The sequence below is a fragment of the Heterocephalus glaber genome, unplaced genomic scaffold (assembly GCF_053883595.1).
Source record: "Heterocephalus glaber isolate CG9 unplaced genomic scaffold, H.glaber_assembly_v1.0 deba00001564, whole genome shotgun sequence".
NCBI classification, from domain to species: domain Eukaryota; kingdom Metazoa; phylum Chordata; class Mammalia; order Rodentia; family Bathyergidae; genus Heterocephalus; species Heterocephalus glaber.
Window position 1 is genome coordinate 12,455,399 of NW_028258351.1, and position 24,308 is coordinate 12,479,706.

At 48.9% G+C, this 24,308-nt stretch overlaps 1 protein-coding gene across 5 annotated transcripts in view; it reads left to right on the forward strand.

The window, feature by feature from the left end:
* Positions 1-24,308, forward strand: part of Abr (ABR activator of RhoGEF and GTPase) — a 198,377-nt gene that overhangs the window by 129,211 nt on the left and 44,858 nt on the right. For 4 of the 5 annotated variants that reach the window (XM_004857092.4, XM_004857096.4, XM_004857094.4 and 1 more), the window contains 7 exons: positions 3,385-3,570; positions 10,353-10,460; positions 13,538-13,598; positions 18,326-18,378; positions 18,940-19,080; positions 21,289-21,410; positions 23,019-23,184. In XM_004857092.4, coding sequence (XP_004857149.1) covers positions 3,385-3,570; positions 10,353-10,460; positions 13,538-13,598; positions 18,326-18,378; positions 18,940-19,080; positions 21,289-21,410; positions 23,019-23,184 — 837 coding nt within the window. Of the gene's footprint in view, positions 1-3,384; positions 3,571-10,352; positions 10,461-13,537; positions 13,599-13,919; positions 14,103-18,325; positions 18,379-18,939; positions 19,081-21,288; positions 21,411-23,018; positions 23,185-24,308 lie in introns of those variants that run through there. The other variant, XM_013076779.3, reaches the window with a different exon arrangement.

A 24,308-nucleotide genomic window follows, 5' to 3' on the forward strand; every position in this document is an offset into this window, starting at 1 on the left:
TAGACAGAGTGGGAAGTTGAGGAGGAAGCAGAGCTGATGTGCCTTGTCTTTGCGTAGGTGGCAAATGAGTGCTTGCTTCCCCAGCAGCTTCTGAGAAATCCTGTCTTCTCTGCCTTCCTGAGACTGTTCCCTCCTATTTCCTTTAATCCTTCCGCATTGGGGATGTATCTAGACGGGGATAAGGATGAGTGAGTGGTTCAGGAACTCTGGAGAAACTTGAGACCCTCTTCTGTGGACCAGCTCTGAGTCTTCTTCCGCCAGGGAGAGCAGTGTGCCCGTTCTCCTGGTTCCCTCTGTTTTCGTGCCTACATGCTTACCCAGCCCTCAAGCCTCCACCTGCTCAGATCTTCCCAGCCTCCAAGACCCCATTCCTGTCTACCTCCCCTGTGAAACCCCCTGAGCTACACCTTGAAACCACAACCTTGGAACTACTGGGTTGGTATCTACAGCCCAAGTTGGGTAATATTCTATCTCACATTGTCCACTAAGTTGTTTCTTTTGTGTTGGTCTGTTTTACTCGAATAAATTACAGTGTTCTCAAGATCAGGGATCATGGTTCATAAAAATCTCCTGAATATCGGATCACCCTCACTCTCCTGCCCTAAAACTCTCCAGGAAAAGCTGGGTCATTGCATAATAAACTGCATAGTCAAAACCACACTCCTTCCCCTGCATGATTCCCACCCCGCCCGAGGCCCCATGATCCATCCAGTCCTGCCTCAGGCTCCTTTCCTTCCCCTTACCAGATGTACCCAGGCACACTGGCTTTCTTCGGCTTCTGTCTATCACCCAGCCTCAGGACTAGGAGTGTAGGAAGTTGGCCTGGTTTCTTACCACCACCCCTGGCTTCCATTCAGAGTGGATCTCCCTTCCTTGGAGAAGCTGTTCTTTACCACTCCGTCTCACTCCCCTTATTTCCTTCATTTCATTTACTGCTGCAATTAATTGTTGAATTGTATATTTGTGTTTTATCTGTCTCCTAGACAGGATGCCTGATGGGGGCAGGGATTATGTGTGTGTCATGTACTACTGAATACCAATGTCTGGCCTCATGTTAGGCACTGGTACATTATTTTCAGGGTGAATAATAATAATAGTAATAGCTAATCCAGGCATGCTGGCACACACCTTTAATCCCAGCACTTGAGAGGCTGAAGCAAGAGGATCACTATGAGTTGGAAACCAGCCTGGGGAACATAGTGAATTCAAGGCCAGCCTGAACTACATAGCAAGAGCCTGTCTCAAAAACAAAAAAGTAGGGCTGGGGATTTAGCTCACTGGTTCTGATGCCTGCCACTTAAGCGCAAGGTCCCGAGTTCGATCCCCAGTACCAAACAACAACAACAACAACAACAACAACAACAACAACAACAAAGTAGCAGCTAACATTTATTGTCTAATATGTGCCAGGCACATACAGATATTTTATTTATTTATTTTTTACATACAAATATTTTTATTTATTTTTTACATACAGATATTTTATATAAAATCTTTTAGTCTTCCCATCGGTTCTCCTGAGAGAGTAATACTATCCCATTTTTACAAATGAAGCTGCTGATGATGCTAAGCCCAGAGGTGGCAAGTGACTTAACCCACGGCTGTACAGTGCCAGAGCTGTGACTCAGACCCATGCTGCCTGGCCTGCTCCAGGTTGAACGCCAACCTGTTCCAAGCAAGAACTGGATGCTGAGGGTCACTCATTTCTAATGCTGTGAGGGTTAGCCAGAGAGGGTCTGCTTTCCTCTGCTTTTATTATTTTACCTGGACTCTGTAGAGTTTAGAGGACAGGGAAGCCAGACATTGGAGCATTGTCTAGGTATTTAAGGAGAGGAGACTTACTTTTGTGGCCACACCTGGGCTCTGCCACCATCCCAGGGAGGATAGAATGAAGGTTGGCTGTGAGTCTGGCTGGCTCGGAGGGAACGATGGCTTTAATCTCCCTCAGCATGGGTGCTCCCACCACCCCAGCATTTGAGCAGTCAGGTTGCCCATTCCCTGCTAAAATGCTTCTCTTGTCAGCAGCCCAAACCTGACCTCCAGCTTCTCCCTACTGCTCCTGGGTCTGTAGAGTAACACAGACTCTCTAAGGCCTCTTTCCACAAGGGGCCTCCAGAGAGAAGGACTCCAGCTATATCTGCAAACTTCTTGCTTCCAGGAAAGTATGCTCTCCCCTCCCGTGCTTTCTCTATATGACAAGTTTCCAGATTCTGTCACCTGCTGGGACTCTGTGGTATAGTTTGGGCATCTTTGGAGTTTTTCTGATTATTTTCCTACTTTTTTTTTTTTTTGGTACCGGGGCTTGAACTCGGGTCCTTGTGCTTTTGAGGCAGGTGGCAGAACCACTGAGCTAAATCCCCGGCCCGAGGGGTTTTTCTGATTATAAAGGTAATATTTACTGTTTGTAGATGATTTATTTGTTTTTATTTATTCATTTATTTATTTTGAGATGGTATCTCACTGCATTGCCCAAATTGGTCTCAAATTCCCAGGCTCAAGTGATCCTTCTACCACCGCCTCCCAGGTAGCTAAAACTACAGCCCACTGTGCACAGCATTATTGTGTGTGACTTAAAAAATGTGGAGGCTCACACCAAAGAAAGTGCACCCACACTCCATTATCCCAGACAGTGCTGGGGGGATGGGCCTGAGGTCTGTCACCTCACCTTTCTGCTTGCATGCCCTGGCACATCTTGGTGTAGATAAGCAGATGACAGATAGGTTTCATTTTCAAGTCAACTCAGGCAGTGAGAAAGCGTCTGAGACTACAACCACATGCAGTGGGAAAGATCATCATGTTCACTTAGCAATGTCTGCTCTGGGTTTGGGAGATAGGAAGGTGGTATGTGGGTTACCTGCTCCTGTCCTTGTACTTAGTGATGGAAACCTGAATTATCAGTGAATCTGAGCTGCTCTGGAGTTTCTTCAAGACTCTGCCCCATGAGTCCTGGATCTACCTTTTGTTTCTTGAAAGGAGATAGCAAAGGGGTTGGGTTCCCGGCAACCCTCCCTTCCACTGAAGTGTGACGAGGCAGCTTATGATTCAGGGCATGAGGCCATTGTGAAAGAGAAACATGGATCTTGTAAATGGACCAGTGAACCCTTACAGCTGTAGGCTGGGTGCTGTGAGCTCAAGTGGGGGCTTTGGTGAGCTCTGGCTTCAGGGCCACATTCTGGCCGTCAGGTTCCCCCTCCTCATGTAAAGGGCTGTGATGACAGCTCCAAGATACCAACCACATTTCAGGCACCTTGCCTTCAGTGGCCTTGTCTAGCCAGGATTTAGGTAGTGCAAAGTACTAATCAGTGCCAGAATTTGCCCTGAGCCTGCTGGAATTCTGGTTTATTCACCTCCCACCTCCGCTCTTTTTTCCTCTTCCTCTCCCAGCCCATGAAACCCCTAAAGGCCACAGCCACCACCTCCCAGCCCGTGCTCACCATCCAGCAGATTGAGACCATCTTCTATAAGATCCAGGACATCTACGAGATCCACAAAGAGTTCTATGACAACCTCTGCCCCAAGGTGCAGCAGTGGGACAGCCAAGTCACCATGGGCCACCTCTTCCAGAAGCTGGTGAGTCTCCCACAAGAGAGCATCTTCATGCAGGGCTTGGAGCTGCTGGTGTCAGAGGAGGACTGTTCAGCCCCAGTTCTCCTGGTGTCCTTGAAGGCCTGGATCATCCCTGGGTCCTGGCAACATACCTGGGCCTCTGCTTTATGGGGCACCTGAGTCCAAGGAATCTACTCCAGCCTGGTAAAGCCCTAATAGTGTTTCCAGGGATGGTGGGGACGTGGGTCCATGTATGTGGGTGCTCTGGAAGAGTCTGCCTTTCTCTCCACAGAGGCTTCTTGTACCTGTGCTGGAAGGAAGCCTCCCTCCTGGGCTTGGGGTCCCCAGTCCCTCCATGGACAGAGAGGAATGTACCAGGCTGGGTGAGGGCAAAGACTGCTCACCCAAAACCTCAGGGATTCTCTACATCCCTGTGCTTCCTCTGTAAGATGGAGCAGCTGGGTAGAGACTGCCTCACCTAGTGATCATTTCCCAAGGTCCCAGAGCAGAAGGCACTGAGAGCCCAGCTCTGCTTGCTGCTATAGGGAGGAGGGAAGGGTTTGAGGAGTTGAATTAAGGTACTGACTTAGTGTTGGGAGATACTTGCAGAAATCTAGTGTCCAGGGCCCACAACACGTTCTACCCTGTCTCTTCCTCTGTGTCCCCTGGAGGACACCCAGGTCAGACCACAGATCCCTTCCCTGGACTTCTGAAACCTCTAACAACCCAGCAGGCACAAAGCGGACTGGGAGCCAGGAGCTGTTCTCCTCTTCCCTGGTTGTGAATAACTAGGGGGATGGAGAGCAGCACCCTGCTTTTCCTCCCCTGCCCTGAGACAAGCTGAATGGACAGGGCTCTGTGTTTCTCTCCCTGGAAGAGACTCCTGCTTGGGCACTCCTGGGCCTTGAGCTCAGCATGTTCAAAACTGGACTCACTGTCTCTGAAGTTACCTGCTGTTCTTCCTGTCCATCTAGGTGAGGGTCTTAGAGTCGTGCTTGACACCTCCCCCTCCCCAACCTGTCCTACCTCCTTCCCTCCTCCCTTACTCCCATGTCCCAAAGAATCTACTTCTCTTCTCCTCCCTCCCCCTGGCCTCCCCTTGCCCTTCCCCCCTCCTCACCCCCTTCTCTTTGGATGCTGACCTCTGCCCACCCCTGGCCTCTGGCTGCTGCCTCCCCAGCTTTCTGTGCCCGCTGATGCAGAACTTTCTCCTCTCAGTTCACACTGCAGGCACTTTCTGACCTTTGCATACTTGTGGCTCCATCTGGCTGAAGTGGCTTCCCCATCCCATCTGGCTTCTCTTGATCAGTTCCCAGTTTAGAAGTGACCTCTTCAGAGGAGCCTTCCCACCTGCTGTGCTAATCTTGTGTGAGCACTTAGAACTGCCTGTCTTCCCCAAACCATAAGGAAAAACTGTATTTTCTTCTCATTAGACCCTCCCAAGAACCAGCCCAGCAGGCAATATGTGAATGAATGAACAAATGAACCCATCATGACCTTGCCCATTGGGTCTGGGGAGAGCCTGGGCCTTGAAGGAGATATCTGTGTTCTAAGGACCTAGTTTTGTTTTGTTTGTTTGTTTGTTTTTTTAAGATCAGCAGGGTTATGTGGACAAGCACAGCTTTTTTTTTTTTTTGCTTTTTTTTTGGTGCCGGGGATCAAACTCAGGTCCTTGCGCTTACTCAGCAGGTGGCAGAACCACTGAGCTAAATCCCTGGCCCTTACAGCTTTTTTTTTTTAATTAATTTTTTGGGTACATTTTAGATACATATAATGATCACATTCATCATAGGAATTTGTGCCTGTACATAATATATCTTGATTCTTCTTTTTTCCCCAATCCCTTCTCCCTTTAACCCCTCTTCTCCTCCTTATTTACAAAAGCTTTCCTTCCATTTTTTTCCTTCTATTCTTTTTTTCTTTTCCCTTCCTTCCCCCCTCCCCCCGCCCCCTCCCTTGTTCCCCTTCTCATTTGAACATTTTCTTCTTATTTCCCAATGTCTATTATATATTTTGGTCCTTATTTAGCCTTTTGGTTTCTCACACTAGAGAAACAATGCAATATTTAAATATGTGCGTCCAATTTATTTCACTTAAGAGTATGGTCTCAAGGTGCATCCATTTGCCTAGAAATGTCTTGAGTTTATTCTTCGTTATGGCAGAGTAGTACTCCATTGTATTTAAAAACCACATCTTCTTTATCCATTCATTGGTTTTATTGTCATTTGGTCTGTTTCCAAGATTTAGCTATTACGAATTGTGCCACTATAAACATAGGTGTGCATATATCAATGAAGTACAGCTTTTAGAGCCAGGTCACAACTGGGTTTGAATCTCAGCTCTGCCACAGGTGATCCTGTGATTGGCCAGCTTACCCTACCTCTCTGTGACTCAGGTTCCTCATCTGTAGAATGAGAGTAATGATAGTATTTACTGAATTGTTGGGAGGAGTGAGTTAGTACCTGAAAAGTGCTTGGAACAGGTCCTGCAAGGTTGTAAAGTATAAATGCTCAACAGTTAGCCATTATCATTACTGCTATTGTTATTGCTATTATTACTGTTATTAGTAGGGAAAGGCATCTAGGAGTAAATGTCTTAAGGGAATACTACACCTCTGGTTCTGGTGGACCCAGATGCTTCTCCTAGTCCGCTAATGATGAACATCCCATTGTCCCTTTCTGGTCCCTGGAATCTGAGCTGATTGGCTTGTGGGGCAGCTTCTCCTCACCCCTCAGAAGTACAAAAGAGAGCAAACCAGGGTGGAAGAGTGAGCAGCCAGAGCACAGTGGAAAAGCCATCCTGTTGTATCTTCACCACTGGGGTCTCCTGTTTTGGCGTCAGCTCCACAGGCCTGGTTGTGAATTTACTACCCAAACGCAGCATCATGAACTGATCTCTGAGGCCCCCGGGCTACAGGCATGGCAGGGCCTGGGTGGAGCCAGGTCAGGCCAGGCATCTGGAGGCAGTTTATTTCCAGCTGAAGTCTCTGGATATTTGATTATTCATTACCAAGAGAAGGGAATTAGCATCTCTGCTGTTTGTTTTATGACATCACTCCAGTGCCAAGCTGCTGTTTCCAGGCAACCTCTGCTTCCCAGTTAATGAACTTAGTAGGCTGGGCCTCAGGCTGCCAGCCCTAGGGTGACTGGAGATGGCAGTGCTCATGACCCCTGCACACAGGCATCTACACAGGTGGCTCCCACTCCTGGCCCATGAGAGGGTAGTACAACACCCTAGGAATTCAGGATTTACTCTTTGGATGGGAATGGGGGCCATAGAACCTTTTCCAGGAAGAAGACTATGATTTGTACTCTAGCTTAGGAAGCAACTGTCTAGCACATCTCCTGTAGTTTGGGTCACTGATGGCCAGTACTGTTCTGCAAAAAGATGGACTCCATCTTTCTTGCCTCTTCCTCAAGAGCTTTCTTTTTCGAAAGTGCAGCCCTTTTGACTTCACTGCTTTCCAAACATCCCAATTCTCACTCTTCTACCTAGTTTCCCTGTCTCCTACCCCCACCAGCTTCCACAAAGGGCTGTCTCCTGAGAGCCTGATATTACACCCAGGAGCCCTGCCCGGCCTCTTTCTATCCTTGAGGGGTACAAGGATTCTCCAAGGAGTGGAGTGGGCTGGAGTGAGGCTCAGGGGCAGCACACTGTCCTCAGCACCTTGGCAGGAAGCAGAAGGCCCTGAGGAAACCTGGCAACAGCTACACCCTTTGCTACATTACTGGACAAAAGTTTAAACTAGAAAATCTAGACAACAACATAGACAACTTTCTACATACCTCCCAGAATTAACAGTTGTAAAGCTTGGAAGATAAATGTCAAAATTAATTAATTAATTTATTTATTTTGATAATGCTTGGGATCTAACATAAGGCCTTGGGCATGCTAGGCAGTGCTCTACCTCTGAACTACTTCCCCAAATCCTGGCAAAACTTTCCAATCAAAAAAGTAAAATAGGCTGGGGATTTAGTTCAGTGGTTCTGCCGCCTGCCTCGCAAGTGCAAGGTCCCGAGTTCGATCCCTGGTACCAAAAAAATATATTACAGCCAAGTGTGTTGGCACATGCCTGTAATCCCAGCATAGTGGGAGTCGGAGGTAGGAGAATCACAAGCAGAAGCCCAGCACAGGCAACTTAGTGAGACCCTGTCTCAAAATAAAATTTAGAAAAAACAAAGGGCTGGGGAGAAAGCTCAGTGGTAGAGTACTTGCCTAACATGCACGAGACCCTGGTTCAGTTCCCAGTACTGCAAAAAATAACAAAATAAAAAGTATTTCAGATGAAAGGGAAGTCTCCTCCGTCTCCTCCTCCCTTCCCCTTTTCTCTCTTTTTTTTTTGGGTTTTTTTTTTTTTGGAACAAGGGATTGAACTCCGGTCCTTGCGCTTTCGCAGTAGGCGGCAAATCCACTGAGCTAAATCCCCGGCCCTACCTTTTTCTCTTGAAATGGCTACTGGTATGAATTTAGTGGGTAGCCTTATACACTGCAGATTGTATTTTTACTACATATCTCTTTTTATGACATTGCATGAATTTTAAAAATGTGCATATGTTTATGTATGTCACATTTTGCAGTTCAATCCGTGTTTGCTTTGAAATATGTTGGTGTTGCTACACATAACTCTAGTTTATTTATCTTAACTGTAGTATGTCTGGGTTCTTGTATTTATGAGCATTGGTTTCTAGCCCTTCCACCACAAAGAAGAGGGAGGCAATGAGAACCCTTCCTTATATGTTATTGGGCACATACATATGTAGGTTTTTCGAGAGCAATGGTATCCAATAGAAGTCATAAGCTACATGAATAATTTTAAATGTTCTAGCACCCCCTCCCCTTTGATGGTGCTAGGGATCAAACCCAGGGCTGCAAGTGTGCTAAGCAAGTCCTTAACCACTCATGTATACCCCTAGTTCCAGTAACCACATTTCTTTTTTTTTTTTTCTTGGTACTGGGGATCGAACTCAGGACGTGTGCTTGCCAGGCAGGTGTGACACCACTGAGCTACATCCTTGGCCCTAGTAACCACATTTTTAAAAAGTGAAAATAGAGCTAAGAATGTACCTTAGTAGTAGAACACTTCCCTAATATGTCCAAGGCCTTGGGTTTGATCCCCAGTAGTACCACAAAACAAAAAACACTGGTGAGGCCGGGGATTTAGCTCTGTGGTTCTGCTGCCTGCCTTGCAAGCGCAAGGACACAAGTTCAATCCCCAGTACCAAAAAAGAAAAAAGACCGCTGGTGAAGCCAGGTGTGTGGTGCACACCTGTATTCCCACCTACTTGGGAAGTGTGTAAGCAGGAGGGTCACTTGAGCCTAGGAGTTTGAATTCACCCTGGGCAACATAACAAGGCCATGCCACAGGGGAAAAAAAAATGAAATTAACTTTATATTTTATCTATCATTGCATGTAATCAATTTTTAAAACTAACAATGTAATTTAATTACATCCTCTTTTACATATGGAACCTTTCATTTTGCACTGGCCATATTGCAGGTGTTCAGTAGCCACACATAGCTCTTGGCTATGGTGTTGACAGTGGAGCACTGTGGTTTGTATTAGAAATGGATTTGCCAAGCAACAGTCTTAGGGTGTGCCTATGGTCGGCCTTATTATTGACAAGTTACTCTCCAAATAATTGTACTTAAACCTACAAGCAGGCTTGAAAAGTTCATATTTCCCCCACATTCTTGCCACCCTGGTTTTTTTTTTTTTGGTACCAGGGATCAAACTCAGGACCTTGTGCTTGCAAGGCAGGTGGCGGCACCACTGAGCTAAATCCCCCATTGCCAACCTTTGATATCATCAGACTTTTAAGTTTTGACACTTCTAATGGGTATGAAATAGTATTTCATTATAGCTTTAATTTGAATTTCCACCCTTTGATCCCTTAGGAGGAAATATGTACATACAGCCCAGAGGAGGTTTGTCATAAATTTTTTTTTTTGCTATATAAATATTTGAAACATTAGTGAGATTTGGTTTCCCTTTTTGGAAAAAAACATTTTTTTTGAGTCAGGGTCTGACTATATAGTTCAGGCTGACCTTGACCTCACTATGTAGCCCAAGCTGGCCTCAAACTTGTGGCGATCCTCCTGCCTCAACCTCTCGAGTGTTGGGATTATAGGCTGGTACCCCCACACCCAGCTGGTTTCCCTTTTGCAGAAAAGGGTGATGGGATCTGCCCTGCCTCCTAGAGGAAGTGAGGCTCTTGGTGGTCACAAGTCAGGGAGAGCTGTGTTAGTTTCCAGGTAACATGCAGGAGTGTAGTGAGGCAGGGGCTCTGGCTCTTTGCAGGCTAAGGAGGCAGGGACAGGTACCCAAGGGCCCCTTCAAGTGCTGTGTCCTACACTCAGCATGAAGAATGGGGCAATGAGCAGGCTACACACGCCAATCCCACTTCTCTGACTCCCCTTGCTGTAATTTCATGGTGTGAAAGAGGTGTGAGACATTAAGGGGCTTCAAACTCTGTGAGACCTTCATGATGGTAAAGAAAGCCAAATGTGATGTGTGAATTTCTGACGTGCCAATAAAGCCTGCCCTGCTCTCCTCCCCCCAAATACTCCACTTGTTAACCTTATTGGCTGAACCAGTTTCCATGGAAACTGTCAAGTTCAAAGGGATACCATAATATGCTCATCCCTGCCTTTCCCCTCATTCCCAGCGAGCCCTTTGGAGCTGAGTTAGAGGTTCTGAGTGCTAAGGGAGCTCCAGGAGCTCTGGTTAAGCTTTCATCCATTCATTAATCCTCTCCCCATCCCACTCCCACCTTCCTCTCTCTGCATTCTCTGTCTCCTCTCTGCAGGCCAGCCAGCTTGGTGTGTACAAAGCATTCGTGGATAACTATAAAGTCGCTCTGGAGACAGCTGAGAAATGCAGTCAGTCCAACAACCAATTCCAGAAGATCTCAGAGGTAGGCAGCTCCCTGCATAGCTACTGGAGCAGCCCTGAGCTCCAGGAGTGGCTTGCAGCCCTTCAGCTTTTACCTATCGCCTCCCTTGCTTGGCAGTCAGGGAATCTGCTGCCCTGATGGGTAACATATAGCCTGACATTTGCTTTTTGCACCTGACATTTTTCCTCTTAATATAAGAATATTGATTGGTTTGATTTTTTAAAAATTCCATTTAAGGTTAGAGAGAAAGAAACAGGAAGCCAAAAAAAATAAGAAAAGAAAGCAATATTTTCCCATGCTCTGGTGACCTTGAGCAAGCCATTTCCCTTCTCTTGACCTTTCTTCTATAGAAAGAGCTGCTTGCACTTGTTTACTCAAACTTGCTTGATAAGATTATTGTTTAAAATACAGATTTCAGCTGGGTGTGGTGGCACGCACCTGTGATCCCAGCACTTGGGAAGCTGAGGCAGGAGGATTGCAGTGAGTTTAAGGCCAGCCTGGACTACATAGTGAGCTCAGAGCCAGCCTGAACTACATACCAAGATCCTGTCTCAAAAAACAAATAAAATACAGATTTCCATGAACTCTTCTTGGAACTTCTGATTCAGAAGGGTTGAGGTAGGACCCAGGAGTCTCTATTCTAACAAGCTCCTGGGTAATTTTTACAACCGGGAAGATTTAAGTAACCCTGGACTAGTTTGTCTTTTAAGATCCTTGCCAAGTCTAAGACTCTGCAGTCTCACAAACAGTGAAACAGCAAGGGCCACATAAGGGGAGAAGAAGCCCTAGTCCCTCTGACCAGGGATATGGTTGTTCTTGCCAGTGCAGCTAAGCCTTGCCCACATGCAGGACACAGGTATGGCATCATCTGCCAATGGCACTTCTATCCCAGAAGTGGCAAGAAGAGAGAGGGTGGTGTTCTCAGATGGTTCAAGAACACAGCCCAGCCCACTCTTCATCCAAAATGACCCCGGTGGCACCCTTGTGCCACTGACCTTGTAGGAAGCCCTGAGCTCCAAGGGAAGGGGAAGGGAACCTCTATTTCTTTATTTTTGTTTATTTATTTATTGGTACCAGGGCTCGAACTCAGGTCCTCGCACTTGCGAGGCAGGCGGCGGAACCACTGAGCTAATCCCCCGGCCTGGGAACCTCTATTTCTGAGGAGGTGGGGATACTTCTGCATTTTTGGAGGTCCTCTCTTAAAAAGACTCCCTTGGCCCTTTGCTCTCCCCAAGGCAGCTCTGATGCCAGAAAAGTTGGTGAGACACAGGATAGTTTCCTGAATCTGTTGGGGGACCTGGTTATGCCCAAGTTTGGAGTCAGCTGAGAGGCCACATAGGATCTGGGCAGATAGAAGTGAAAATGTCAGCTTGATAATTAGAAAAAGCTGGGTTGGAACATGTGGGTTTGGATCAGTAGCCACATGGGACTTGCTAGACACTGCTTCTCTGGAAGTAACATCTATTGGATCTTGGCAAGAATGGGAAGCCAGAGAGCCCTCCCCGCAGAAGGGCCAGAGCTTGTCCCTCTAACTCAAGGTGCAGAGAGAAGAGGCTCCACCTTGCTTTCTTTTTCTAAACTCCTGGATCAGATGAGTCAACCTCTGCCTGCAGGACAGACTGAGGGGCGGGGTCATGAGGCTAGAGAATGGTTCTTCCCCTCATGGCCTCCAGCTCTCCCTGGGAACAAATTGGACTCCCTTGATCTATGTCCAGCGTGGCCTTGCCATGGCTGCCTGAGTGCCCAGGGTCAATACAGCCCAGAGAAAATTCAGAGTATGGGGTTTCCTTTAGCCTGGGTTGGTTGCTAGTTCTTTCTGTGGGGGCAGAAGGCCCTGCACCCATTTGTAAGCCCCTCTCACTGCCCATCTGTCCCAGAGGGCAGAGCTGGGCCCATGGCTCTCTGCCAGGTGGCTGCTCATCCTGACTCACTCGATGACGCTGTTGTTTCCTGCTGGCTCTGCCACTTAATTACTGCAATTAGGCCCTTCTCTGCATCAGGAGTGATTTCATACCTCTAGGCTGCACTGGAGGGGGCCGTGGAACAAAATTCCCTAAAGCTGGGAATCCAGCACCAGTGAATCCAAGCACCAGTGAGAGACTCCCCCCACCACCACACACACACCCTAAGCTCAGTCCCTGGGGGTTTCCTCTGTCTAGAAACAGCTGGAGACAGGAGTAGGAAATCAGCTCCTGCTGCCTGGGTGTCCCCACCTCCCCCCAGGCAGAGCAGGCAATATCACCTGGGTGCCTGACCTTGGACTCACTTCACCCTCTGTCTTCTGTGGACACTCCTCTCCCAGGCTCTGAGCACTCCACCTGCCAGCTAGGGGTTGCATTTCGGCTCCAGTTGCAGTTGTCCTCCTCCTCCTAGGAGTTCGAGCTGGGGCACCTCTCCCTCTAAAGCACATAGAAGAGGTTCAACTGACCCTGGAGTCTGTTTCCAGCATGCTTGGTATTAGCTTTGCCTCCCTTGCAGTCTCTCTGGTGTCTAGCACAGACAGGAGGTGGGAGTATAGGTGGGCTGGGGGCTGAGTGAGTCCCTTCTGTATGGGGAGGGTGTAGCATAGACTGCTCCGTGGAGCTCAGCACCTGTGCCCGAGGTCTGCTCCCCCCCCCCCAGGTGTGCACACCTTTCCTCCATGTCTCAAGCGTGCTCATGCCCCAAGGACCAGTTGACAGACCTGGTGCTTGTTACTCAAACCCTGGTCGATGTATGCATAATTCCTGAGTAGTGGCTGCTGGGGGTATCACAGGAAGGTGGGGACCTGTTCCTGCCCGTGCTCACTCTCAGGAAGGACTGCAGAGTTGTGTGAGTAGGCTTCAGAGTTGTGTGGGTTGGAGTCCTATAACTGCAGTGTTTGCTACAAACCAGTCCAAACTTGCTACCCAGAGTCCCCTTTCTTGCCCACACCCCAGCTGCTGAACTGAGGAGGCTCTGGGGAATATAGGTGGTGAGACAGGCAGACTAAGTGGGTTTCCTTTGTCTCCTCATATTTGCACTCCTGGGTTTCAGAGCTCGTATTCCTGCCATGTTCACAGTGGCAGAGGTGGCTAGGTGGACAGACAAGGTAGTGATTCCTCTCCTCCCTCTGGCAGGAACTCAAAGTGAAGGGGCCCAAGGACTCCAAGGACAGCCACACATCAGTCACCATGGAAGGTACTTTGGGGAATGGGCTGGATTATAGTCACCTTCCTTTGTCTGATTTTGTGAACTATGGGATGTGTGAACACAGTGTCCTCCCTATTTGTGTTTATGTGTGTGTGTGTGTGTGTGTGTGGGTGGGTGGGTGCGCGCGCATGTACGCGCGCGCATGTACGCGTGCGCATGTACGCGATGAATCCAGCCTCTCCTGTCCAGGCAGTGGGCCAGCTACAAACGTGCTCCTCCTTAGGATGCCAGCAGGCGCCTGCTCCCTCCTCCCTCCCCTCCCTCCTCCTTCCTCTCCATGCGCTTCCCGCCCTCCCCCTTGCTGGAGGAGCACTCAGAAGAAAGCGGCTGCTTGATTCTAGAGGCTGTACAGCAGCCAGCAAGGTGGCCGAGTGGCCGGGCTGCTGAAGGAAGCTGGGAGCTGGGAGCGATGGCTGCACGCCCCTGCCGCAGGGACAGAGGCTGCCATGGAAATTCTCCTCATCATTCGCTTCTGCTGTAACTGCACCTATGGTAACCCAGGCACCCCTCCATGGGAGGTGGTGTGCCTTAAACCGCCTGGGGGCTGGCTGGAGTGGGCTCAAGTGTGGCTAGCAGGGTTTAGGGGTAGCGGAGGAGGGAGGTTGGACAACTGGTTGGACCTGTGTACACTCCCCTTACAACCAGCGGGAAGGGAGGTGCTCAGGGCAGGTTGGCTTTGAAATGGAAGGACCAGGCTGGAAGGGACCATGTGCCCCCCGCCCCAAAAAAAAGGATCTGTGGGGAACTGGTGGCTTTGCATGTACTTGAGAGGCTTTGAGCAACTTCCTGGAGAGGATGACGGGCTGTGTCTGCAGACAGGGTAACCCTGAGGCCAGGGAGAGAGTGGCGGAGGCCCTGGCTGGTAGCAGTTTGAAGCAAGCCAGCCCGGGCTGGAGGGAGAAGTTGGGAGTTTCTTTGTTTCCGGAGAGGAGAGGAGGCCGAGAAGCCTGTGGATTGTGTGCACAGTGCACAGGCTTCCTTCTCTCAGGACCCACTGGGAGAGCAAGGAGCCCCTGGAAGGGTAGGGAGGAACAGGGTTAGTCCCAGGAGGTTCCTTCCAGCCTCCAGAGACCTCCCAGCCAAGGTCTCCACACTGAGCAGGAAGGTTGGGTTTTCGAGAGGGGGGTGTGGCAGGCTGCTGCTTTGTGAAGGTCACACACCCACCCTTCAGTGGAAAGAGCCAGAGCATCCTCTGTGCAGCTTCCTTACCTGGGGTGGGAGCCGGGTCATTGGTCCTGGGATAGACATGTTCTGTCAGCCTGGCTGTTGCTCACCCTGGCCTAGGCAGGGAGGTGTCCAGAAGCTGATGGGGTCTGCTCCAAGGCAAGAAGTGCCTTAGGGGTGATCTAAGCTGCCTTTGGCAGGACATGGGGTGGGGGTCAAATGTTGCCTCCACGCCAGCTGCTGTGGGCCATGTGTGTCAGAGCGGCAGGTGGCTGGTTTCAGGACCTTCCTCTTCCCTCCCACCAGGCCTTTTGTCTGTACCCTTTTCAGTCACTTTGCTTTTCCATCTCCGTGGTAACCTGGGGCTCCTCCTCAAATGCTGAACTGAGGGGGGTGGTAATTTGCTGGAGGAGAGATGATGGATGAGGCTTCTGGGGCTCTTTCCCAGGGGCTGCTGTGCTGGAGAGGCTGTGTAGGACCACTGTCCCCTCACCGTGCTGGGCTGTCCTGTGTCAAAGGCCACTTGTGATGGAGGCAACCTCAGGGGCAGTGGTTGTGGGCAATGTAGTTGGAGGGCAGAAGCCTCCCTGTCGGCCCCCTACCCCTTGGCTGATTCCCACAGGCTGGAGCCAAGAGGAGAGCTGGACTTGTGCAGAGAGCAGAGGGTAAATGCTGTTTTTGGACTGGCCTAGGAGATGGCTAAGTCTTAGCTCTGCTTCCCTAAAAGGAAAGGGGTCAACACTCCCCAAAAGGAAGCTTAGTCTTAGTGAAACAGGCCCAGGGCCTGGAGTTTGGGATTTCTTTGGTCCCTACAATACCATCTTTGAAGTCAGTTTCAAAGTGGTGAATGGGGAAGGGAGGAGCTGGCTCTTACGGAGAGGCCAGCTGATTCCTGGCAAATCTTTCCAAGAACTCTCCTGTAAGTCACTGACCCTTTACAGGAGCTGCCCTGTCCTGGGGAAGAAGTCTGTTCAACGTTAGGAGCATGAGTGAACAAAAATTATGGATCTGTGACTGAGCAAGTTACATAATGTCCCTGTGTCTCAGTTTCATCATCTGTAAAATGGGACTAGTGACAATTGCTTCCTTTTTAATCACAGGATATAGTGCACATAGAGCAGTTAACTTAATGCCACAGTCACAGAGCTCTGTGTCATGCCCAGACACTGCAGGGTTCTCTACCAATTTGCTTGGGCACAGAGTGCACCCCCAGCAAACTGGAAAACAACCAGCTCACTCATGGCAGTGGTCTGACTTTTGGCCACTGCAGGTATTGTTTGCACAGGTACTGGTCACAGAAGGCTTCCTGGAAGAGGCAGAGAGACAAGTGTGGCAGCTATCCGATGGCAGGCTTGCCAGGCAGGACAGCCTAGGGAGAATGGGGCAGTGGGTGAAGAGGGAGCAGGCAGTGGGCTGGCACAGGGATGGGGCAGCAGCTCCTGGGCCGAGGGCAGGCTCCTCACCCTGAATCTGCAGAGGAAGCAGACAAGCAGGGGCAGGAAAGCTCAAGCTCTGGGGTGCCCCTCTCTTGGTTCCCTTGTGTCCAACTGGTAGGGCTTCTCTCTGTCCTTTCCTCTCCTTGCTTTTCCTCCCAGTTTCCCTCCCCCTATTCTGCCAAGGCTGTGGCTGCGGGGCTCATCCCACAGCCCCCATCAGGTGGACTCTTGAGGTGACTACAGGCATATTAATAACCCCTCTGAAATCCAACCCGCCATTTGTGCAGATCTCTGAGCTTAGTCAGAAACCTCTTCCCTCTGGGACCTGAGAGAGAGCTGGAGGAGCTGACAGTGCAGTGTCAACTTTCCCGGGGGCTGGGACTCAAGGGCCCACCCTGACAGGTGTCTGCTGACCTTGTGCTTCCTGCTGACCTTGTGCTTCGAGGTCATCCTGGGGTGAATTTCCCCCTGAAGACGGGCTGACCACAGGTGGCCCGGTGCCTTTAATGGCCTCCAAAATGGTCCCCCCATGAGCTGGTGACAGCTCACTGTCCCATGATATCCCAAACCTGATCCTGCCCATTTGAGCTCCTATGTCCCATGGAGAGAGTCTCTAGATATTGCTAGATGTGAAAGGGCTAGAAATAAGTCATAGAAAGTGTGTTTGCATAGTTTGCATAAAGCAATTCAGCATTGCTATGCATCAGAATCAGCAAAAGAGCTTTTTTTTTTTTTTTTGCAGTACTGGGGATCAAACTCAGGACCTTGTACTTACAAGGCAGGTGCTGTGCCACTGAGCTAAATCCCCAGCCTGCAAAGGAGCTTTTTGAAAATGCTACTACTCTGGTTTCACCCTGCAGAGTTTTCGGTTTAGTTGATGGGGTAGGATGGAGGAGGTGGGGGCATCTGTTTCTTTTAAGAGCTCCCCCAGTGATTCTAATGGGCAGCCAAGCAAAGACTGAAGATAAGACTCTTGGCACACTGCTGAGACTGCATCTCCATAGCCAGCAGATTGTCCCCTTAAGTGTCCACTTAGTAATTCACAGGGTATTTATATCTAGGGCTTCAGGGACTATGGTTTGGTGGCTGGCTGGGGCATGAGCTCAGGGATCTGTTCTAACCTGGTCCTGTGGGACACCCAGGTAGGGTCTTCCTTCTCAAACTAGCATCCTGCCTGTTCCTGTTCCTATAGCAGGAGTCCAAAGGTCATGACCCCTTACACTAGGGAATCCAGGTGCAAGGCCAATGCTGAACTGTCACATTGGGAAGGGTGGGCACAGCTGCCTGCTGGAAGGATTATTGGAAGTGTTGGGCTGCCAGCTGCTTCCTCCACCTGTCCCTGCTGAATCCCAGCAATCCTCTTTTGGTGTCTGGGTCTGGAAGGGTGTGGCACCTGGGGTCCAGCTAAACTTGCATTTTCCTAGCCCCTCTGGTGTTTCCATCAGCAAGGTCCCACTTGAATTCCTTCGGGAAGTCTGCCTGTCAGGCTGCCAAGGGCTGGAGAGCAGAGACTTTTTGTGGAGGTCTGGCCACTGGTCCTGTTTTTCTGGAGGTTCAAGGAAATATAGAAAGAAGCATGTTTTCTTATAGAGATGAGGCTGAATGTGCAGGCTAGAATGAAACATGCTGTTCCCATCTGATGGTACTAGGCCTTTAACTGAAGGAGTATGAGAACAATAGGCATGAGAGAACAGCCCTTCCTAGAAAAATGGAATGTCATCTTCCCCCATCCTGGAGGCCTGGGTGGGGCGCAGAGGGTGCTGGACTGCTTTGGGGTGTGGCTATGTGTAGTGGGATTGGAGGAGTGATATGCAGAAGAACACTTGCTCTGAGGCAGGCCAAGCCTGAGGATGGCCCTCGAAGAAGTCATATCTGATGGGAGAGAGATGAGGCAGACATGGGGAAGGACTTGGGTAGCCAGCACTGTGCTCTAGCCTGTTCTGTTCCATGGCCTGCTATGAGAGTGAGAGTAGAGGTACAGGTGGCCTCAGAACCTTCTTTAGTTTCCTCCAAGTGAGTGTTCACATGGGGGAAACAATGTGGTTTAGAGGATAAAGCTGGTCTTGAGTTGTTCCTTGTGTTTTATCATCCTTCTTTCCCTGCCTTCCTCAACAGCTCTGCTTTACAAGCCCATCGACCGGGTCACTCGGAGCACCCTGGTTCTACACGTGAGTGTCGGGCCCCTTGAATGGCCAGGGAGGGGTTAGGAGTATGATGGGAGGGCACTGGAATCACTGAGAACAGCGCATCCCAGGAGCCAGACAGAGGGTCCCTGAGCCTTGGCTGCGCCTGTCTGGCCCACGGTAACCATACCAACGGGGCCAGGGCCTAAATATAGCTTGGCTACTAAGCTTGATAGTTGGCCAAATCCTCCCTAGGAGGCACTTCCGGCTTGCCCATCCCCTGCTTCATGGTCTGTGTGTCCTGGAAGCAGCTGTAGGACAGATTGAGGGGTGTCTTTCCAAGCTGCTTTGTGAAATGTGACTTTGCCTGGCCATCTCCACCAGAGGAAAGAGTCATGACTGCAGCAGAAACAAAGAGGAACACTGCCCTCACCCTGGCTGCTCTGATCCTCATTTTTAGGTCAGATTTTACATGCATGACCAGATCAGAGTGTGGGTCCCTACATATCCTCCTTCAGAATTCTATTTTTGAGAATCGAGCCTTCCCCACTGTCTTCTCATTGAACTACCCTCCCGCACTCAGCACCCCCAATCTTTCCTTCCCAGGACCTGCTAAAGCACACACCTGTGGACCACCCAGACTACCCGCTGCTACAGGATGCCCTTCGCATCTCCCAGAACTTCCTGTCCAGCATCAATGAGGACATTGACCCACGTCGGACTGCAGTCACAACTCCCAAGGGGGAGGTGAGCTTGTACTCCCACCGCCCATCCAGGCTGAGCAATAGGTGGCTGACCAGATCCCCTGTCCCTGTTCTCCTTCACACATGAACATTCTGTGTCTTTCCACCCCTCACCCCCCACTGACCCCAAGGTGAGGTCTGTGGTCCTGCTCACCCTGATTACCTATGGCATTTCAGGGCCTAGGCTAAGAGCTGTAAGCCTAGTGTCTCAGTCCTTACAGATAACCCAATGTCTTAGTCACTTTCTTATTACTGAGACACAACACCCACATCTTAAAGGGGGAAGATGTTTATTTTGGCTCACAGTTTCAGAAGCCTCAATCCTTGCATGGCCAACTGGCTCCAGACAGAAGCAACATGGTGGAAGGGCCTGGGTGGAGGGAAGCTGCTCACATTATGGCACCCAGAAAGCAGAGAGAGAAGGCAGGCGCCAGGGAAGGATATAGACGCTCATAGTGACCTGCCTCTTCCAACCAGACCCCACCTCTGAACAGCTAGTCAGCTATGTGGCCCCCATGATACAGTCACCTTCGAAAAGCTCTAAAAGCAGGAGGCTTTAAGGGAAATTTTTGATCTAAGCCATAATACCCAATGAAGCAGGAGAGGAAACCGAGCCTGGAGAATCAGTCTGGCATGAGGTTCCTCAGCCATAAACATCAGAACTGGATTCTGTACCTGGGACTATCTGGCTGCAAGCTACTTATATCATCGTCCATAGAAGGGAAGCAATTGTAAGGGAAGCAAGGCCTCCAGGTACCTCATTCTTGAATGCAAACACACCCTCTGGCCAGTATGATGCTCTCAGAGGCCCCCCTGGAGCCTGAGAGAGCAAGAACTCTCAGCTGCTTTTGAGCAACCTGCAGGCCAGGTGGGCTGGAGCTAGTGAGTGAGCCAGACAGCGGGATCCCCTGGCACCAGGGATGGCTAAGGCCACTCAGGCAGCTGAAATGTCTCACGTGGGCACCTAGATGTGGCGTAGCAGCCTCCCTGGGGTCTTTCTTGGTGAAAAGGTGAGGGGAAGCAATGTAAAGAATCACAGGAAGGGGCTGGGGATTTAGCTCAGTGGTTCCACTGCCTGCCTCGCAAGCGCAAGGACCCGAGTTTGATCCCTGGTACCAAAAAAAAGAATCACAGGAACAGTGACCCTTATGGGTCAGCAGTCTCGCCCAGATAGAGTGCTTCTTGTTCAGTAGATGTAATTAAGTGGCATTTAGGAGAGAAGGCTGACTGGGTTTATGTTGCTTTGTTACATTTACCAGGATCCAGTGTCTCCTGGGAAGAGAAGCAATGAGGGACAGGGTCTGGAATGTGACAAATGGGGCATGGAGCTGTCTGGGTATGCAGTTCCCAGCACTGGTTTGCGACACCCCAGAATGTCACTAGTGTGTTTTACTCTAGGGATGTCTGAAAGATCTCCAGCAGGCTTAGCACACCAGCAGTTTCAGGTTGTTTCAATTGTATCCTTTCAACATGCTCACCCACTCATTTCAGTGTATGTAGGTCACAGGGTATATAGTGCACACAAGGAAGGCTAGGATAGATAGTGCAGCTCCAGAGAAGGCCGCTGGCTCTGAGGGTGGCAGGGAGGAAACAGCAGAAGACCTATGTATGACAAAATGCTCCTGACCACCCAGAGCCCACATTGGAGACAGCCCCAGGACAGCCATAGCCACACTGAGGGAAACCCAGGGTCTCCCATCTGTTGGGGTAATTGAAGAATCTCCTGAGATGTAGTAAGAGCAAGGCTGAGTGGACCTGCAGGTCAAGGTTGAGCTACAACTAGATCAAGTTCTCAGGCCCATTTGGGAGGGGCTTTGAGAGTAGAGGGTGTCATGGCACAGAGTGGAGAAACCGGGTTATTCTGGACTAGGGTCCATCCAGGGGCCCACTGTTGAGAGCTATGGGAAAATGTAAAGCTACCATTTGCTGATCACAAATTGTGTGCCAGGCTTTGTGCTGTTTTACATATACATCTTGATAAATCCTATCTTATGAGGCAGATAACATTCTCCTCATAGTATAGACAATAAATCTGAGGTTCATAGCAATCAGGAAACTTGCCTGGGATCACAACTGAGAAATGGCAAAGTCTGACTTCAAATCCATGACTCCAAAGCCAGTGCTCTTCACCACTAGGCAATGCAGCCCCTCCCTTCTGCCTTCTCCCACTCTATGTGTAGTCTGAGCAGGCTGGGTGGTGTGCCTCCTTCAGACTCGGCAGCTGGTGAAGGACGGCTTCCTGGTGGAAATGTCAGAGAGCTCCCGGAAGCTGCGGCATGTCTTCCTCTTCACAGATGTCCTACTGTGCGCCAAGCTGAAGAAGACCTCTGCAGGGTGAGTATGGAGGAGAGTTCAGGGTCACCATGGGAGGAACCAGAGCCTGCCCTTTGTGGAGCCTTCCACAACCTGGGAGCATCTGTGTTTCTCTCCTTTCTAAAAATACATCAATTTGTTTTATACTACATAATAATATGTATATGTAATATATATGTAATATGTATTACTACATAATAGTTTTTATCTAAAAATAAATTATGCTTTTAATTATAAAGATAATAGGACATTTTTTAAAAAACTATAACCCACCCAAACATAAGCATCAGTTTTTTGCAGCTATATTTCCTTACCATTTTTTTAAAAATGTTCTTACATTTTTTCATATAATTGTAATCAGAGTGAATGCCCAATTTTGGGCTCTGCTTTTTCTATTTCACGTCATAAACATTTTCCCTTGCTGCCTAATCTTCATAATCATCATTTTACTTTCCTGCTTGAGGTGACAAGTGGATATGCCATAATTTACTTAAGCATTCTCCTTTTACTAGACATCTCTAAATTTTTGCTAACTGCAATTCTGTGAATATTTATTAAATCTGCCACCATTTATTGAGGGCTTATGCCATGCCAGATGCCATGACAAATACTTTGAATACATCACTTCTCATCTTCCCAACAGCTCCATAAAGTGGTTGTTATTATCCCCATCTCACTGATGAGTGAAAAGTCTTAGAGATAATAAATAAGTTGCCCGAGGTCATGTAGCTAGAAATGGAGGAGATGGGATTTAAACCTTAATCTGACTTGAAAACTCCTTTCTATCGCCATCTCAGTAGTGTGGGTCTGCTCTGTCCCATAAGCAGAAGAGAGTATTTAATATTTATTCACATATTCTCCCACTTCTTTCACCTTATCACCCCCCCGTGTACCATGTATACTGCCTTACAGGTTAGGAGGAGACAACTTTCTGCAACACTAAGGGACCCAATAGGAGGTGCACATCTCAAGTTCTAGAGAAAATCACGGAGAGGTCATTATGAGCTTCAATAAAGGGCATGACTTCCTAGAACTAGATCCCATTTGAGGTAGTGGTAAGGCAAAGATAGCAATAAAAGTGTACATGTCTCTACCTTCAGTCCTGCCTGTGCCAGGCATTACTAATCAACCATGATACTCTTTCCCACTGGGCTTGGATGGAGCTTTATAATCCTCAAGCCAGTACCCTCTGTGACCCTGATTGATCAGAGCTGGCATTCAGAATAACATCTGTGTCCCTTCTCTATCCTAAAGGATAATGAATATGAATCTAAGTATGGATATGATATAGGGAAGAGAAAGGTGTCTGATGGGGAATAGGATAGGGTGAGCCCAACCAAGGTTTCATTCTCCTTGATACATAGGTGATTTGATATTTAAAAATCTCAGTGCTGCTGGGAAGGCTGACATGGTGAAGGGTCAGAGACCTCCCTGCTGGCTGACTTAGAATCCAACTCTCATTACTCTATGTGTGTGTTTACTGATCAAGCTTCTCAAGGGCAGGGACCATTCTTGCCTTTGATAAGTTTTCAGAAGTGTCTCTTGGGTGGCTTTTTGGTTCTGCACCCAGCAGTTCTGGGTTGAAGAGCCATCTGCCCTCTGGCTCATGTCCCCCTTGCTTGTTTGCAGCAAGCACCAGCAGTATGACTGTAAGTGGTACATCCCCCTGGCCGACTTAGTGTTTCCATCCCCTGAGGAGTCTGAGGCCAGCCCCCAGGTGCACCTCTTCCCAGACCATGAGCTGGAGGACATGAAAATGAAGATCTCTGCCCTCAAGAGTGAAATCCAGAAGGAGGTGAGAAGAACCTAACAGCTGAGCCAAGGACCATTTTTACTGGTGTCTTTGACCAGGTGTGCTGAGGAAGGTGGAGGGAGGAAGTTGTAAGGTTTGAGGTCTGATTGGTAGGGGAAGTGGGGCAAGAGGAGGAGTCCTGGGATGTATGAATGCTGAGAGGAAGCAGCTGATTGGCAAGGCCAAGAAGTGGTGGCTCAGAATTTAGTGGGCTTAATTATAAAAAGTTTCCTGCAAGGGCCGGGGATTTGGCTCAGCGGTTCCGCCCCCTGCCTTGCAAGCGCAAAGTCCCGAGTTCGATCCCCGGTACCAAAAAAAAAAGTTTCCTGTAGAACAGGATATGTGAAGCATTGTACAGAAGAAAACAAGAGAGAGGAAGACCAAGAAGGCCTGCTTAAGGATAAGTGGGACATATGCCAGAGAAAAAAGGCTTGGGGACCTCTCAGAAACTGACATGAAATGAATGAGGAGAAAGGGGACCTGAATACCCTAGTTAACATGCTTGATCTAAAAGTACATAGAAGTTTGTGTTTGAGAACTGAGACTCTAGTCACACACGTAGTACATCAACAAATACTAATCCTGTATTATATTGGCCCACAAAGGAAATTAGTCAGTCTCTCTCTCTCTCTCTCTCTCTCTCTCTCTCTCTCTCGCTCTCGCTCTTCCTTCCCCCCCTCCCCCTTCCCCACTTCCCTTCCTCCCCTCTCTGTTGTTGTGGTGGTTGCAGTGTTGAAAATTGAGCCCAGGGCCTAGTGCAGCCTAGGCAGAGGCTCTATCATTGAGCTACACCCCAGCCTGAAATCTCAAAATTTTAAAAATACTCGATACCATACAGGTCATGTTCACAGCTCACACTGTGGGAAAATTAGAAATCAACAACTGGAATATTAATTATATGACTGGAAAGTTAAAACTTTTAAAGAAATCAAAAAAGAAACCATGATCTATTTAGAACTACATGGAAATGAAAGTACTACATGCCCAAACCCATGAGATACAGCCAAAACACCATTTAAATTCATATATTCAAAACTGGTGGCTGGAGGAAAGTTTCCTCGGAGGAGCCTTCACGGTGAACAGAAGGAAGGGCCTGGGGTGGTCTGGGTGGCCTGAATTCTTTTTCT